This window comes from Paramormyrops kingsleyae, chromosome 16 (assembly GCF_048594095.1).
Source record: "Paramormyrops kingsleyae isolate MSU_618 chromosome 16, PKINGS_0.4, whole genome shotgun sequence".
Lineage (NCBI taxonomy): Eukaryota > Metazoa > Chordata > Actinopteri > Osteoglossiformes > Mormyridae > Paramormyrops > Paramormyrops kingsleyae.
In genome coordinates, this window is record NC_132812.1 from 27,666,526 (window position 1) to 27,684,194 (window position 17,669).

Consider the following 17,669-nt stretch of genomic DNA (forward strand, 5'->3'; position numbering starts at 1 on the left):
CAAAGACTATGTATCAGACAGGCTTTTTCATTCATGCACTATTTCCTCAAAGTGACTTGAACGGAGGTCAGGGGGACCTCGGCTTTGATGTCACACCATGTCGAGCTCTCGTGCTGTCTGAGGGCTTCGGGGTCTGCTGGTTTTAGGGTGGATTAATTAGAGTCACCAAAAGCTTTAAATAGCATCACCTAGTGTTTACAAGTCATATTAATAACTTTGAAAGCAAAGTAGATAGCAGTGTGTGTTTTAAATTACGACTCAGTCCTATAGCAGCAATCCCTGGATATCCACTGTGAAAATGATGAAATTAGCGCTCCACATAATTACTCAAAGCTACAAGTAACCTTCAGAGTCATGACTAAGAGAGTTTATAGAGCTTTAGAGATCACATCAAATGCTTACTTAAGCCAGTCTGCTCTTCTTTTGAGACACTTCCACACTGACTAGATTAGTTCACATATGTGCCCACTTTCATCGTTTTAATAAATATTGTTCAGTCACTCAGTCACACACTACAGGCCCCCTATTCTCCCAACCACATGTGTTTGGACTGTAGGAAATACCTTCCATTAGAGGATCATGGGTATCCATGAAATTTTATTTGCTTATTTTGTTTGTTTGTTTGTTTGTTCCAGTTACCATGGATTGTATCGACTGCTGTCCGGTTCTGATATCTGTAATACTTTTCTAAAGTAACTCATTATTAGAAAAAAGAAGTGAAAAGGCTATTTTTAATTTCAGAAACACTTCTGTCTAAGTAAAATTGTAATACAAAATTATTTTGCATTAAGATATTTTGTGCTGCTAAAGCGAGTGTAAAAGGTCAGTGAGATTAGCGTTCTTAGTTAACAGTATTCAGAGAAGCTTTTAAATGTCAAGCGTGATTGCCTGGATCTTTCTTTTGTGTGTCACAGATACCGAGAACACTGGCTTGGCGGAAGTAAAAGCCTCGGCACATGAGGAAAAGCAGTTTCTATCCTCCACATTCACTTTGGTTTCTCTGCCGGCCCCCGTTACCGCATAGCGCTCAGCAACGAAAACGATTAAGCACCACTGTGAATGAACGTGAACGGGGTGACAGCCCACCTGGTACCTGTTGTCGTTCTTCGCTGGCATCCCGAGGTATCGTTCAGAAAACGCCGATGCTGGCGGGGAGAGACACGCATGCGCCAACGTGAGCAAACGGGGCGGGGGGGAGGAGCCTACCTCGCAGATTTTCATATTTTACATCAGTTCTTGTCCTTTTTGTTGCGCAACATTTTTTTTTCCTACTTACAGTTTAGGTTGCTGCTTTTTAATAATTACTGTCGCAATTAATTCAGCGTTTTAGATTGTTTTGAAAACGCATCATCTTGTTGCTTATATCCCTTCAACTAATCTATTAAATATTGTGATTCTGGAGACAGGTACAGATTAAAAAGGAAATGTGATTATATAATTAGAGCCTAGGAATTGATTAGAATGAACAAAAGAATGTACAAGTCCCCCTGTGTACTCAGTTTGAGACGGCTGGCTTGGATCTTTAATTTAATGGTGGTTTAAATTGGTTCCATAATCAATTGATTTAATTTCTGTCAATTAATTTACTTTAAAAGTTCCGTGGTATGAGACACTATGTAGTTGCATTAGAGCATAATATGAACGTCCTGTGCAGACAGGAAAATGTGCTGCATCCTTGTGATGTCATTGTCTTTCAGATCACCAAAGCAGAGTTGTCCTCACCGTAGAGTTTCCAGTCAGTAACTGGAGACATAGAGGCTGCACATTTGACCAGAGTGTCCGTCGATTTAAGCATCATTAAAGTGATGTATCCTCCATAGTCCTGTGAAGGAGAATAAACACGTCCACATGTTCACTCTCCGGATTTACATCCAGTGAAGGGCGTTTAAAAATATCCTCAAATAGTTTAGTGGGTCATTCAGAAGTACAAGAAATCGTCAATGATTTCTACAGGCGGTACAGCATGCCTACCTTCCCGAATATCCCTATCCGTGTGTGGTCAACGTAACGGAATTTCAGCATGTACCTTAGATAAAGAGACAGTGAATAACACTGTCATAAATCACTGATCCTCATGTTAGACTTATTATATAATTTACACATGCTTCCCTCTATCACCCACAACTGCCGATCCAGTAAAGGACTGTGGTGGACATTTTCTAAAACAGTGTAACTTGATGACTTTATACATTTACAGAGGGCCATACTTCCAGTTTCTACTGCTTACATTTCCAAAAGTAACAGACTTTTTAATTCTTATTATATTCTACAGATTCTTCAAAATGTTACATTCATGGAGAAATAGCAGTGAAATATTAACGATTTCTGTGTTTTGGCTCCTCAGTGACTCCAGTAGTTGGAAGGTTTACTGATCAATGTCTGAATGCTGAATCACAGTGCATACAGTATCTCCTAACATTTTCAATTACAAATTAATCGATGTGCTCCAGGCCAAAAAGCTTGATTATCACGTTACTTACTCCAGAACAGCAATCTGGTCCTGCACCTCCACAGACCCCAGGCGCTCGTACACCGCATGCAAAACTCTCTGGCCCTGGAAGCCTGTTCCCCTGCCATCCAGTCTGACCACGATGACATTGTCTGAACTAACCAGAACTGAGTCCCAGTCCAACAGAAACTGGTCACTCACTGATTGACTCCCAGGAGCTCCATCTCTGCAAAAGATGAACTAAAAATATCTTAGCATAGAAGCCCCGCGTCTATAAATAATGGCATTATTATCTATTTTTAAGAAAATTTGATAAATTATGTCATAAGTTTAACAGATGCATCTCCTATACGCATGAAGAGTCTCGTAAGAGTCGAAGTTGCCGACTTTGCCGGCGTGAGATATTCCATTCGAGGCAATTCTGCACATTTATTTACATGTATGTAACAGTTTTATTACCTGGTAAATAGTCTGTAGGGTTTGCAAACTACCTCAGTGCTTCTGATGTAGTTAATTTTAGGTTCATAATGGAATGATATAGATTTGCCGTCAGATTTCATGTGTGAGAGTCTGAAAGCGTGAGTCACGCCAGATGTGCGAAAGTTGGAAACCCTGAACAGTCAGTGAACAGGGACTAGATTCTCTGGACACAAGGACTAAAAACTTTATCAACCAAAGGATGCCTTTTACTGTTTACATCAAGCTCTAAATCCACAGTAGCACTAAATCCAGGAATTAGGGCATGTCCCACATGCGGCAGGGTCTTGTAGGAAAGCCCATCAGATACTCACACGACCAGGAGAAGCCCATACTGATTCGATTCGGAGAAATCCGGTGGGAAGGAGATTCTTAGTGGCAGTTCTAAATATAACAGCAAATGTAAAGCTGTTAATAATTCTGTTCATAATTATAAGAAACAGTAAACCTCACAGAAAGAGCTATAAAAAATGAGCTGTCTGTTTATCCATCCATCCAACAACTCATCTGTTTACCAAAGTGTTCTACGTGGAACGGCTTCAGTTGGGTCTGCTGAATCTTCTTGCTTCTCAGGGCTGCTTTGAGAACTGTGTTCTCCTCCAGTGTAAAATAGTCTGTGTGGAGCACAAATGAGGCAATCAGTGAACAAACAGGCTGATAGTCAATTTGAAAATGACAGCCTCCACAGTCTTTAAAAGCCAGTCAACTAAAATCAATTCTTATTGTTTCATTGAGATACTTTTATCAATAAAAGGAGGAAATATGTATCAGTAATTGAATTTGACAATGAGTTTAAAGTTTAAATCAGATACCCAGTTATCATGCAGTGTACACATATGAGATAATTTCCTAGGCCTGTCAATATGAAAGCAACATGACATAACTACAGTACTAACAGTCCATAACAACGGGTCAAACTCAGCCAATCTTCAGTTCATGTAAATACAGACCGATATGGAGCAAGCTGGGAAGAAACTGGATTACTACAATATAATTCACACAATGTAAAAACGAAATACTGTAACAGATTGCAAGCTTTTTCATGTTTAACTCTTGCCTTCACCTGTTATTTGCATTCAAATAATTCCTAAGTCTTAATTACATGCTTATTTTTTACACCGATAAACAGAATTACACTTTATGAACTTCCAGAGACACTTGCAGGAAAATGGCAACAAATATAAAATTCTGTATTCTGGTATGAGTTTGAATCAAAGAGGTGCATGGAAATAAATCTTACTGTTAGTATTTAAAGTGTACAGGATCACTGATGGTGCCTCAGGACCTGCATGAAGTGAAAGAGAGAAAATGAACACAGATGAATTCACTACATCTACACAGGCCACAACTTTGACATGCTGACACTCTGTAGTAGTCTATGAAGATTAATTTTCTTCCTTTAATGTTGTGCAGTAAGGGATGTCAAGACCCTTTAATAGAGTACCAAGTGATTATGAGCATTAATTATTCACACATTTTCGATTAAAAAATGCTTGGGTTTTACTGCTGAGCTTGACTGCTGACCTAAACTGTAAGTGGAACAAAACGTTCTGCTAACGTTTACCTCGCAATCATCACTAAAAATAACTTGGCATTTTTAAAAACATAGATATGCTTTGGCTTTTTTGGCTGACAGTTTCTGAAGGTCACAACATTGTCATTAGACTGGAACTAGATATGGATTTCAGGACAGCACTTTCCTGGATATGTAAAATATCCTCTGTAAACTCTTTTTGACGCCCATTGCAGAATCATTGTGGCAGAACATGAAATAATCCATCATCATCAACACCACAGTGTTGGAGATGATTGATTGATTGATTGATTGATTGACTGACTGATTGATTGATTGATTGATTGATTATGCAGTGATTACTAGCTTTGCATGAACCTTTCCTAGTATGTTTCCTCACAGTCATTCCCTGAAGAACAAGTCTGGGGTAAGTTCATATAAACCAATGCATGTAAGTCATAAGTTACAGATGTTTCAATTTTATTTTACCAGGCATACAGTACCTGTCTAATACTGGACAGGACCGCTTTTGAATTCAACAGGAATGCCACTAACTGGGTAGTTTTTTGTTAATCACACCATTCTCTGTAAACTGTACACTCTGTATTAAGTGAAAATCTCTGGAGGGGGGCTGTTTCTGAGATGCTGGGCTAACGACGTCTGGGAACAACAGCCACACCACATTGAAAATCACTTAGACGAGGCGTCTTAGCTGTTTCGAAGCTTATTTGAATGTAAGCGAACCTCGTGACCCCATCTGTTGTGTGTATTGAGTCACACGATCCTCTGCGTTTAACGCTGTTGGTGTTAATGAGCTGGTGTACCTAACGAACTGGCTGGTCTGTGTATTGAATATTACCGTGTTGCATGAATGTGCCCACAGTGTCATGTACTGAAGAACCCTGTTAGCATTTCACATTTCGGTAACAATGGTTACAGCCTCACATTGAGAAAAGAAGTCTTCAGAAAAAATCCATCAGTGCTTCCCTGTAATATCTAATTTCCTTTTCATATCAAAACATGTCAACATACTGTTCAAAAGGTATGTTTATGATGATGCCAAAAGAAATGCATTATTCAGCACGAAGCATAGATCACAATGCACTACAAAGCCAAGATCAAAAAGGCGAGTTCATTGGCAGACTTGCAAAACCTCTTTACAATGCACTAAATAATGAATGGGGTGCTTAATAACCACAGACAAATTACGCTGTACCTTCCAGAGAGAGTTTCGCACTGCTTTAAACTGACACTCAAATAAAAGGTGATGAGATATTTCAGTCTTTACAAGATGCAATTAGGTTTGCTTACCCAGTTATTTTTGTGTATATCACTCAGTATGTCTTAAGATAGGAAATGATCAGTTTTCGCACATTTTTAAAGCTGTTATCAATTAAATGTGAATTTTATTTATCTCTGTTTTAGGGGTGGAAATCTATAAAATGGCAGAGTGCAGAGTAACAGCTTGGTTCCGAAAATGAACAGTATTATATGACACATGAAAAATGGACTTAATCGGCTTTCCTGATGGATAAGTATATGCCCTGAAGTATACATGAAATAATAAAAAAATCATTTTGATAACATACGATATTTTAAAGTGTTTGAAAATGGCAATTTTATGGGATGGAAATCACTAATGTCTTCCTCTTCAATACACACCAAAGAAATGGATGCTTTTAATCTTGATTTTGTAGTTTATGATTTCTTTGTCCCTCAGCAGTATACTTAACTATACCGTGAGAGTCCGATCATCAGCGTTTATCATGATGTTCAATGTAACATGATCTAACCAATCAACTTTTGCCACAGGGTCACATGTTCCATGACACATCAGTTAAGGATGCTTGCTGGAATGAACAGTATGTTGTTCTTGATGTAACGCCGTCCTTTTTAGCTGCATAACAATAATGGATGGTGAAGGCATGGCTCTGACATCTGTCAAGTGAACATGGCATTAAAGGCTAATTGCCGTCATAAAGAACTCAATTATGTCTAAGCATATTTGATTCTTCTGAGAGTGCTGTTGATTATTTATGTAATTTATTTTTATATCTGCTTTCTTATACCTGATTTTAACATATTAGTCAGTATTTTGAATAGCTAAAGAATTAAAAATCTAACTTAGTTGGAAAAGATATCAGTCATGCAGACAATGACAAATGAATGATATAAATACATCAGTTCTGGAAGTGTCACAGAACACAGCACTGGAACTCCAGAGATCCACCTATACCTCACCTTCACAGTGAAGCAGGACATGCTGAAAACCTGGACTGAGCTCAGCACTGAAGTAGGTGCAGCCGGCCTTGTTCAACTCGCACGTTAGGCATCGCCGTGGAAACAGGCCGACCGTCGAGACACTGAGGAGAAGGGATAAAAGATGGAGTTGAGTGTGATGCATGATGAACACATCCATCTTGTAGAGTCAGAAAACATATCATGCAAAATTAACAGTTTACATGGACCATCCGCCATAGGGAGAAATCTGTTATAGGCTGTTTATGAGATTCAAACTGAAATATAGCACTCAGTATATATACAGGATACAGCTCAGGCATGAGCTGACGACAACATTCTGAAACATTTATAAAATAAAAAGATGCATGACTATGCAAAATAATTTAGATGCTCACCCGAATGTACTGGTTAATCTCAGTAATTACTGTTTGTTTATAATATTGACAAGCAAAACATTTTTACAATGGCACATGTTTCAATGAGGTCTTTGCTAGATCACCTGAACAGCTGTCTGCTTTGTGGGGACTCCTCAGTGCTCAGGAAGTATCTAATTGGGTGAAAGGAGACACTTTTAGACACGCTCCCATTTTTCTAGGTTTCAGTATTCACACTCTAGGAGAAACACTGTAGTGAAGATCTGCTTACAGAATATACACCAGCCACTTATCCAAAATGAAAAACACCCTTGAGGAAGCAGATGTCCTTTTACTTTGCAGTCAGTGCTGTAACAGAGAGTGTGAACTCACACGTTCTGGCTGTTTTCATCGTACGCTAAGATTCTGGTCACCTCCCAGTTGCCAGATGTTAAATGTCGAACTTCATTTTGCTCAGCTCTGGACTGGAAGAGGGACAGACAGAGGCATAGAAAATATAAATACAATGCTTCTTAGGGACATTGGTGTTGCCAAATATGTAATTGGAGGAACCAACACAGACCCAACTAGTTTTGCGTAAAAGACAGGTAGCGCTCATAATAACAGTCTAGAGCCCACCCTACCATGTCCCACCTGCGTCGTAACCATGGCGACGTGATGCCCACCCCACCATGTCCCACCTGCGTCGTAACCATGGCGACGTGATGCCCACCCCACCATGTCCCACCTGCGTCGTAACCATGGCGACGTGATGCCCACCCCACCATGTCCCACCTGCGTCGTAACCATGGCGACGTGATGCCCACCCCACCATGTCCCACCTGCGTCGTAACCATGGCGACGTGATGCCCACCCCACCATGTCCCACCTGTGTCGTAACCATGGCGACGTGATGCCCACCCCACCATGTCCCACCTGCGTCGTAAACATGGCGACGTGATGGAACTCTCCTCGTCCACCCTGCTTCACTGGCACCGTCAGGAAAAACTTACTGCCGTCCTTAGAAAAGATGGCTTCCTGGTTCTGCAGGGACAGAGTCGCCATAGCGACATAACACCACATTGCTGTATGTGTATTTTAATCAGTACAGCCCAGAAACTATGACACTGAGTGACAAGTACCAATTAAAAATTCACATCTAGATTTTAATTAGCAACCTTTTGTGCCGAATCGCATTTCCACAGTATATTTATTAAAAAAAAAAAAAAAACACTGTAGAAAAACATAGAGTACCTGTTTAGATAGCCAGACATCTGAGGTCTCCTCGTGTCTCTGAAACAGGAAATCCATACAGTGCTGTGATGGCCTTTTAGTGTCAGTGACACACAGCACACAGAACCAGCAGTTTACTGCGGTTTTTGGGGATTTTACCACTTATTCCATGAGTTGACACCCAAACATGCACACACACATACAGACACATACTGGTACATCTTAATTCCAGCTCTTCATTTAAAGCGGGTGGCCAATCTGATCCAGAAGGGGCTGTTTGAGAATACAGGTTTTCTCTTCAACTCCCTGATTACTAATTAGAGCACTGACTGAATGAAGAAGCCTCATACCAGGGTTTGAACAGCTGAATTATTGATTATCCCAAAAACCTGCACCGGCCTTTTGCGGATAAGATTGCTCATCGCTGGTCTAAAGAACAAGGGGGGGGGGGGGTTTACCTTGATACAGGCACCGATGGTGGTGTCACACACGGCAAGGACAGACACATTCTGGGCCCGGTTCAGCCACCTCACAGCTGCTTTGGTGCTGCTGATCCACTTGAACATCACCACATAATGCTCCCTGTGAGGGAGAAGGAGGCAGACTGAACTCACTGCTACGTCTGCTGATGCTATGCTAGCAATTCACAGAATTTTAGCATCGTCCCTGGTGTTCCTTACACTGAAGTGAACTCTGATATTCACAAAACACCAAGTGGCATGGAACTTAATAAGGCTATTTTCCTAGATGCATTTACTCACATTTTTATTCAAAGTCACTTAGAGTAACAGGAAAGGTTATAATTTATATGTGTTCTGTGGGATTGGAACCCATGACCTTTGCATTATTAGCACGCAGCACTACATGTTGAGCTACAGGAGCTATGCAAAGCTATGGGCCGTCCTTCTCCTGCTTTATCTGCATAGCATTAAGTTCCAGTCCAATACACGCATACTGAACCTGGTCTACATGTCTGGTGAACCTGGTGTGCATGTGTGGTGAACCCGGTAAGCTGTTACGTGCTCCCTGCTAAACATTTACACTATGATGGGTAGGTAGGCGTAAAATTGCCAGTGTCCCAAATTGTGCCACACAGAGATTCTCATATCACATTGACCATTTTCATCACCCACAGGGATGTAATGGTGGCAAGATAAACACACATTCCCACCTGACTTTCAAGTTCTCGGGGGGCAGGAGCTCTTGGGTGTGCGTGGGTCCGTAGAGATTGACGACATACAGCTTCACGGTGGGGTTCGGCTGTCCTGCCTGTTGGCACACAGGTCAGACTCTGTGAAACCATGTGGTTGCAGAATCACACATTTTTAACCTAAAATCATACCTTGTGCTATTAACGTACACAAATAATATCCTATATGCATCACCTCTATAATATACAGTATATAAGAAAAATAGTTATACAGTATCAAGCTCTGGAAAACATTAAGAAACCACTATATTTAAAAAAAATCTGCATTGTTAAATCCTGGTTTAACCCTGGTTCTGCAGGCAGGGGGCTACACTGCATGGCAGGCTTCTTCCAGGCTGAAAGTGTCTAAGACAGCAGTGCACAAGAAGAAGGTGAAGCAGGAGACACTGGGAATAACCAAACACCAACCAGGTAAGGGGCAGAAGCAACTTTCTAATGGCAGAGATGACCATCAACTTATCCAGCAATGCCTTATAATTCGGAGGCTGACCTCAAGTGACCTTCAAAAACAGTGGGAAACATGTCGCTGTGGTCTCTTATTTTTCGCTAGAGCTGTATAAGAAAAATAGATACTTTCCAGTGAAGGCTACCAGGGTTGGGGCCATTCCAGAATGCCCCCAAACCTGAAGGCTACAGAGTGCCTCAGATAGAAAACTCCTCATTAACCATGTGCCACCAAGATGCACTATTCCAGCAGACAGTGTGTGTTTATTTTAATTTAATCTATGTTATGCCCCATGTATTCGGTCCCTTCACAATCTCTCAAGCACAGAAAGAACTACTGTGAGATACCTATTAATGATCACCCCCTAATTCAGAAATGTTGCTTGCACTACAAATATTTAATCAGTAATATCAAATTTGATCTGGAAATTGGGTCTACAGAATCTTTTCAGAGAAGGTTGCAGGACCTGAATGAATGATTGATCAGTTTATTTCCATCCATGCATTCTGGGCAGGTACATATGTATTCATATATTTATTTATATTTATATATATATTTATTTTTTCTCCAGCAATGACGTGAAATGGGTTTAAGAATAGTCCAGCTGAATGAAGCACTATCCAGGCACCATACCGGACGCTCATAGCACACTGAGATCGGACTGTCATTAGGCAGCAGCAGGAACCCCAAAGTGGCACCTAATTTGGCACCGTTCCGTCAAGAGAGGCGGACATAAATGAGCCCAGGACTGTCAGCAGGAGTCGAGGTGGACAGGCAAGGAGGTGAACGGGAGGAGTGTGGAGGAGTGGGCAGGAAATGTGGGGGAAAATGAGAGGAGGCGTCAGAGGGGGAAAAGCTAAAATACCCATTTTATGCGCTACACATCTCTCCTAGAATTGTCAGGAGATGGATGACACTGAACATTAAATGAACTAGAATTAGTGCTTTCTAAAAGCAGAAAAAAAATCAGCCTCTTTTAATTAGTGATTAAAATGCAGGGCATTAAAAACAGCCAAAAACCTGGAGTACAACATATTTGGCCAAAGATAAGTGTCAAATCTGTTTTTTAACAATTAAAAGCCTCAACAGTCAAACACCAATACATTTATTTAATTAAATGTCCAATATAATTTTGTGGTGAAGACAAGCTACACAAGCTATTGGCTATAGTGTGACCACTTAAGCAGTTAAACGGTTCTTGCTGACATTAAAGCTTTCTGAGCTTTTGTAAGTGAATATTGTTTGTGATTTAGCTTTTACAGTATCTTGAAGTGGGAGCGAAAAAACAATCTGAAAAGATGTGATAATCTTATACTTAGGAATCAGTCAGAGCTTCCATCGATATACTGGGCTTTGTGCAGTGTGTATGAGCGGAATCAGAGAGGATGAAGCATAATTAAAACTGCAGACACACCACTGCTTTCAGATGGTTTGGCTAGTAAAAGCACATAAGCATAAGCTCCCAATAGCAGCTTAAAGGAGAGATTTAAAGGAGCCCTTTCCTGGCACCAACACAGAAACACTGCGAACCAGTAAGAAAGGGAACAGGGTCCTACTGAGCCGTGCTTCAGAAACCAGACAACATCTTATCCCTTTGAAGGGCGTCTGTTTTCATATGTAACAGCAGAATATAAAGGCATACTTACAGGCAAATAGTTTAAGACTGTTTTTTCGGTGAATTTTCATTAAGCAATACTTTTGCTGAGTTCCCTAACTTGATGAATTCTGCCGATAGCATACACACAATTTCTGTGCTGAAGTGATAAACCTGAGTCTTCTGGAAAACGCGTTAAAGAATTCAGTCAAAGGGGGCTATTTCGATTTCAAGAGGTTCCAAAACAATTTGAACAGTTTTGTCCAGTGAATAAATATACATTTAAGATAAAATTTCTTAAGAATGTCCTTCAGTTATCTCAGGATCATTTATATGAGACTGAGAGATTCATCCTTTACTGATGCTGAATTCCGCAAGCTCCACAGTCAATCTGATGCACCATCTAAAACCCATTACTCTGTTATCTGCCCTCGCTAATTCGCAGCAGGGAAAGAACATGGTGTTCGCAGTTTCACACCTTGGGGTACGGGTACTGTGTCCCTCTGGGATAGGCGCTGCCGGTGAGTCTGGGAAGGGCCATGTTGGGCACCAAGGTGTCATTGATCGTGAGGTACGCCAGCTTTTCTCCATCTGGGGACCACCAGTGCGCTTTGTGAGACTGCAGAATCTCCTCTGAAAACAAAGAAAATGACATCATTATTCCCTGGGGTGATAGGCCTGTAGAAAGACCCCTTTCAGAAATGCTGGTATTACTACACGGTATAACACAATTACTAAAGAAGATGTTCAGAAGGTGTTACTGGTGCAGCAAAAAAGGTACATTCTCCTCAGCACTCATCCTCTCAGGAATCCTGCAGAGCTTTGATGTATCAAAACCACCAGGGATGACCAACCAGAACTTCAGAACTTATTCTTGCTTTACTTTTTTCCCGGCAGAAAGTGTACAGGGATGAACCAGTGCTGTAAAAAAAGTCACACTGAGAAACAGCAAGCTGACACAGCAGCTTAGGATCTGGTGTTTTGGGCTAATGGCCGTCGCTTTAAATACCATGGTAACAGGGACATGCCCCGCCCCCATGCAACGCGATTGGGCCAAATAGTTTCAGTGGCAACATTCAGTTGTATGAGGTGGTAAAACAAAAATCGTTAGCCAGGTAGTCACTTTGGACGAATGCATTTGCTAATTAACTGCATCAGCGCATTAGCTTTCATGTCTAGTGTTCTCTCTGTATAGTGCTAAATGGATTATTAAAGACATTATTTGGTGATGTGGTGATGAGTATTAGCCCAGCAGAATAGTGAAAGGATCCAGGGAATTACAGACAGCCTTGTGCATCGGGACACACCTCACTGCCCATAAATAGCAGTAAAACTCTTCTCGACATTCATACCATCAGCCCGTCATCGAGGACTCATTCTAAGGCCTGAACATGTGTGATAGCCACCATCATGAAGTTAAGTGGATTCCTCCTCCCTGCTAACACGTTCTCGTTCAAATTTTACAGTCTGGACAGCCTAAGACGCGTGAGGTCGTGTGGTTAAGGGGGGTGTTGATTTCCTGCGCTGCTCGCCGTCTCGCGCGGAGGTCAGTCTGCTTCCCAAGGCCCACTTAACTTCCATCAAAGTACTGGGCCTGAATGCAACGAGGTTCCTCAATGTCAGACAATAAAAATCAAGCCACACCTACTGGAGGGATAAAAGCACAGAACTTCCCATAAATCGGCCACCGGAGTTCTACCAGTGGAAGAGAAGTGAAATTTCTACAAGTATAATCGCCATGTGCTGTTCCGCCCTTGACGTCACACTTTGAAATTGACATCACTCACTACTGTGCAAAAGAACATATTATCCTCATCCAGAATTAATTAGCTAGGCTCTCCAAGTCCATCAGTCAGGGCGGGATTCAGTTTTATCACAATGCTGAATAAATCAGATAATTTAACTATAATAATTAGCATTTTATTTTGCAGCTTGCTAGAGGGCAAGGTGACCCACTGTAGAAACCGGAATATTCTTTTCCATATAGATTGATCTATTTATCTTTAGTATAGCCGCTGTTATATTTGAGATCATATCAACGGCTGAGATCTAAAGGAGAAATCTCATTTGATCTTGTGATCTTTATTCATCGGACATTTTGTACAGACTAAGAAAAAAAGAACATGTTTATGGAATGAGCTGAAACTCAAATATACTTTAAATGTAAATCAAATGGCATAATTAGTCTGTTCTGGGAGATATGAGGATTTTAGAGGTTTATGAGAATGTTTACATGTTAACAATGTAAGTACAATAGAAATGTTTTTAATTAAACTTTAATATTTACACTGTATTTGAATTCTGTTCAAATTTGTATTGTTTGCAACCTGCCACACATCTCTATGGCTTTGAAATTTGGAAGGCCGTACAGAAAATTTGGAAATCAAATAAACAAATATATTTAAAAGGGGTAACCCCATGAAACCATTGTTCTGATATAATTATGCTTTTTCGTAAAGGGGATTTATTGTGAAACAGAATGTAATAAATGTTACAGTGTACAATAAAGTCATTTCTTGATACGTTCAAATTGCATTAGAATCCATTGGTGCAGATAATCATGCCTGGTAATTTAAACTCAGAAAATATTATGGACTTTAATCTCTGCTTCCAAATTACAAGCCTGCAATGGACCTAAAGTCTATGAAGTTCTTCAAAAGACATTCAAGTTCTTTGATTAATTATATAGCCTAAAGGTACAACAGAAGACCCTCCATGTGAAACAGCAGTGATATTTTTAGGCTAAAAATGTGTGTCCCAGTTGCTGGGCTAATTTCTGCCCATTCACTTAAGAAATATACCTGTAACCTGCAGACACTAAATAAAACAGATCATGCTGCCCATTTAGCATGAAACTATGGCAGAGAACATCAGCACCTAAGACGGCCTGCTAAAAGGACACCCACCTTCATAGAGCCAGTCGGCGATCCCATTGAAGATAACCCCTTCTTTACCAGAGGAGGTCAGTCGGAGAGAATTGCTTGCGACGTCTGACTGGTAGTAGATGTTGTTTTCGAAGATGTAGATCTGACAAGAGTAAAGGAAGGAAGACAATAATATAGACAACGACAGCGATAACTATAAGAAAACAGACTGGCACCCTGTCTAGGATCAGGACAGCCCGGTAAGCTCCAATAGGCCAGCAAGGGTCAGTGAGCCCTGAGAATGTGCCCATGACAGATTGGCTGATTCTGTCAGCTTGCTCGATTTAGACACAGAGAACCTCGAGCTTCCGTTCTACCCTACTGAACAAACTAACTTGACCAGCTTCTGATAGTTGACCAGCTTAAGGCATGTTTTCATATTTGATGGTTTAGCTGGTAATACAAACATATGATGGTCATTCTAGCTGGTTTAGCTGCTTTTACCAGCATGACCAGCTTGATAGACAGGCCTCACCAGCATGACCAACTGGTGACCCACTCAGCTAGACCATCAAAGAGCAGCAAACGCTGGAACGTGACCATCTAAGACCATCATAGACCAGCTAAAGCCAGCTGCCAGCAGAAGCTGGTTTTTAGCTGTTTTTGCAGCAGAATTTCTCAATCTGTAATGCATTCTGATGTCAGGATACATGGACCTAACAGTGGTGCCATTACCAGAATCCTTCTGTTTGACAAACATACACACATCACCCAAAGTCCCGATGCAGACTGAACTGTCCATTCTGAAAATGACGCAGGTGTAACATTAAGGGAATCAGGGGTTGTGATGTTATTATTTAAACATGATGATGATCACAAATATGATATCCATGCATTTATTTGAATGTATAATACATTTCAATATGAGGCGTTAGTCTTATCTTATTTTAATTTAAAATTAGGTTTACGCACACAAATTTTTGGCACTGTTTTGTTTGCATGTTTATCTTGTGGAGCATTGACTCGATAATCGTTCGTTCTGAAAACAAAAAGTCTCTCTGCGGCTCCACATGCCATCTGTCTGCTGCGTTCCTGGGGAAAGCAGCATCTCCTGCCATGAGTCCATACAAACACACGATTCAGAACTTTTGAAACTCAGGAGTGTGATGAGTGGGAGAGACCATGAGGATCTCGTGTGCAATATTTCTAATATTACCATCAACACTGGAGAGCTGCACCCTCAGTCGCTGGAGTAACAAGGCCCACAACACAAGCTGTGACGGTATAACACAATTAGCCAGATTACAAACGCAGATTCGCCCATTACGTGAGACTCATGGAGGCAAATGCTATGGAGAGTCCACATTAATTTCTCACATAATGCACAGACTTGTAATCACTGTAGATTGGGACACACATTTAAATTTAATGTTCCCATATAATTGAATAGTGCCACATTAAGGTGGTGAAGGTCAGTATCTGTGGAGAGCGGAGCACCGAAGGCTGCAGGAGCTGAGCTCAGTGGACCATGTCGGCATTAATCCACTGGAGCTGGGCCAATAAATTGCATTTTTATATTTCAACATTGTACAGGAGGTGGCTGCGGGCCATCGTCACAGCCTTTTCTTCAAATAGCAGCACACTGTATAAAATAGGGTTTGAGTCTGCTGTCCACAATTATCTGATTTCTGCATAAATAACAAACATACCTCTAGTTTACACTAATTTACAGTGTAAATACAGTGTAAATATGCATTGTGGATGCTTCATAAAGCTCTTATCTATAATGCGCTACGAATACCTTCATAAAGCAGAACAAAGCATCCTTAATTCTAATACTAATCATTATAATGCATTATGAATGCTCTATGGAGCTCTCATCTATAATACATTAGAAATACCTTCATAATGCAGTACAGAGCATCCTTAATTCTAATACTAATCATTATAATGCATTATGAATGCTCTATGGAGCTCTCATCTATAATACATTAGAAATACCTTCATAATGCAGTACAGAGCATCCTTAATTCTTATACTGACCATTATACTGCATCATGAAGATATCTATAGTGCATTATAGATGACAGCTTCATTAGAGCTGATGAATTATTATAATCAACACCATAATGCCTCATAACTATTAACAGAAGATGCTGCAATGCAATATTAATTCTTATACCGAACGTTATAAAACATTATCGAAAACAGCTTTAAGTAAAGTGTTACCCCAAGACCTTTGTGCCTCTAACTAATGTAAAAATCTGTAAAAAAAAAGAATTGTGCTCTTTATCCTACCCCTAAATCCTACCTGGTATCTTTTACCTTGCTCAGGCTGAGCCATAATCACTGTGGACAGACATTATGGCTGAGCTCTATTTGAATGGAAGTGGAATTTAATATCAGTGAAACTCTTCCTGAATTTATTTTTTTCTTTTTACCCGGAGAAGAACATTTGTGACATTCCTAATTTTGGGGTCATGGACACAAAACACAAGCACACAGCCATTCTGTTGTGATTTTGAAGTTCTGTTCATGTTTTAGGCTCAGATTTGCTGCTTCAGGTCAATTACACTTGGCATCCATGAGAAATAATGCCTGTTGTGGCACAAAATAGACCTTTACCGTTGTTCTCTTTCAATCTGTCTCTGCTGTTTACTACTCTTATTCACAACACATTTCTTTCCTGCAGAAAATGAAGTCTCCCTGACTCCCAGACCAAACACAGATATAGACATAAACATATAGTCTTCAACTGAAAGTTTCGTGCACGTGTCCAAGCACACACAAAAACACACACAGATTCCCACCAATCTGGCCAGGTAATTGGTTTTTTCTTTTGGTTGAACAGTCCCAACTATAAGGTCCTGTACAATGTCCCAAAACCTTTCACTCTCAGAAATGGGAAATATGAGAAAAGTCTCTGAGTAACTGATCCACCGATTTGCCTTTTGAGGGGGAGCCTGAGGCAAAGGTTTCATAATTCAAGGCAGAAAGGAGGAAAGAGTGATGAACACATGGCCTATCGACCTCACGCAAGGAGAAATACAGATGTGCGTTTCATAAGTTTCTGTCATTAGGACAGCAGATAACTATTTCAGGCCTGTTTGTGGGCATGCCCGTTTTACTTACACAAAAATGTTCTGAGAATAGCACGAAAAATTACTGGTTTGGAGAGATAACTAATCAGATTGTAGAGGAGGTGGGTCCAACCAATCAGATGTTTTGGCCCCACCTCCTCTAGTTACTTAGACCCACCTCCTATACATTCTGATTGGTTATCTCTCCAA

The 17,669-nt window shown here is 40.6% G+C and overlaps 1 protein-coding gene across 3 annotated transcripts in view; it reads right to left on the reverse strand.

Annotated features, from left to right (window-relative positions):
- Positions 1-17,669, reverse strand: part of LOC111857196 (inactive dipeptidyl peptidase 10) — a 125,994-nt gene that overhangs the window by 1,525 nt on the left and 106,800 nt on the right. For all 3 annotated transcript variants that reach the window (XM_023837802.2, XM_023837803.2, XM_072700337.1), the window contains exons 8-23: positions 14,422-14,542; positions 11,994-12,148; positions 9,438-9,535; positions 8,725-8,848; positions 8,288-8,326; positions 7,970-8,077; positions 7,427-7,518; positions 7,180-7,227; positions 6,681-6,802; positions 4,167-4,211; positions 3,442-3,540; positions 3,241-3,310; positions 2,481-2,675; positions 1,972-2,026; positions 1,723-1,822; positions 1,087-1,145 (exon numbers count right to left, since the gene is read on the reverse strand). In XM_023837802.2, coding sequence (XP_023693570.1) covers positions 1,087-1,145; positions 1,723-1,822; positions 1,972-2,026; positions 2,481-2,675; positions 3,241-3,310; positions 3,442-3,540; positions 4,167-4,211; positions 6,681-6,802; positions 7,180-7,227; positions 7,427-7,518; positions 7,970-8,077; positions 8,288-8,326; positions 8,725-8,848; positions 9,438-9,535; positions 11,994-12,148; positions 14,422-14,542 — 1,530 coding nt within the window. The remainder of the gene's footprint in view (positions 1-1,086; positions 1,146-1,722; positions 1,823-1,971; positions 2,027-2,480; positions 2,676-3,240; positions 3,311-3,441; positions 3,541-4,166; positions 4,212-6,680; positions 6,803-7,179; positions 7,228-7,426; positions 7,519-7,969; positions 8,078-8,287; positions 8,327-8,724; positions 8,849-9,437; positions 9,536-11,993; positions 12,149-14,421; positions 14,543-17,669) is intronic.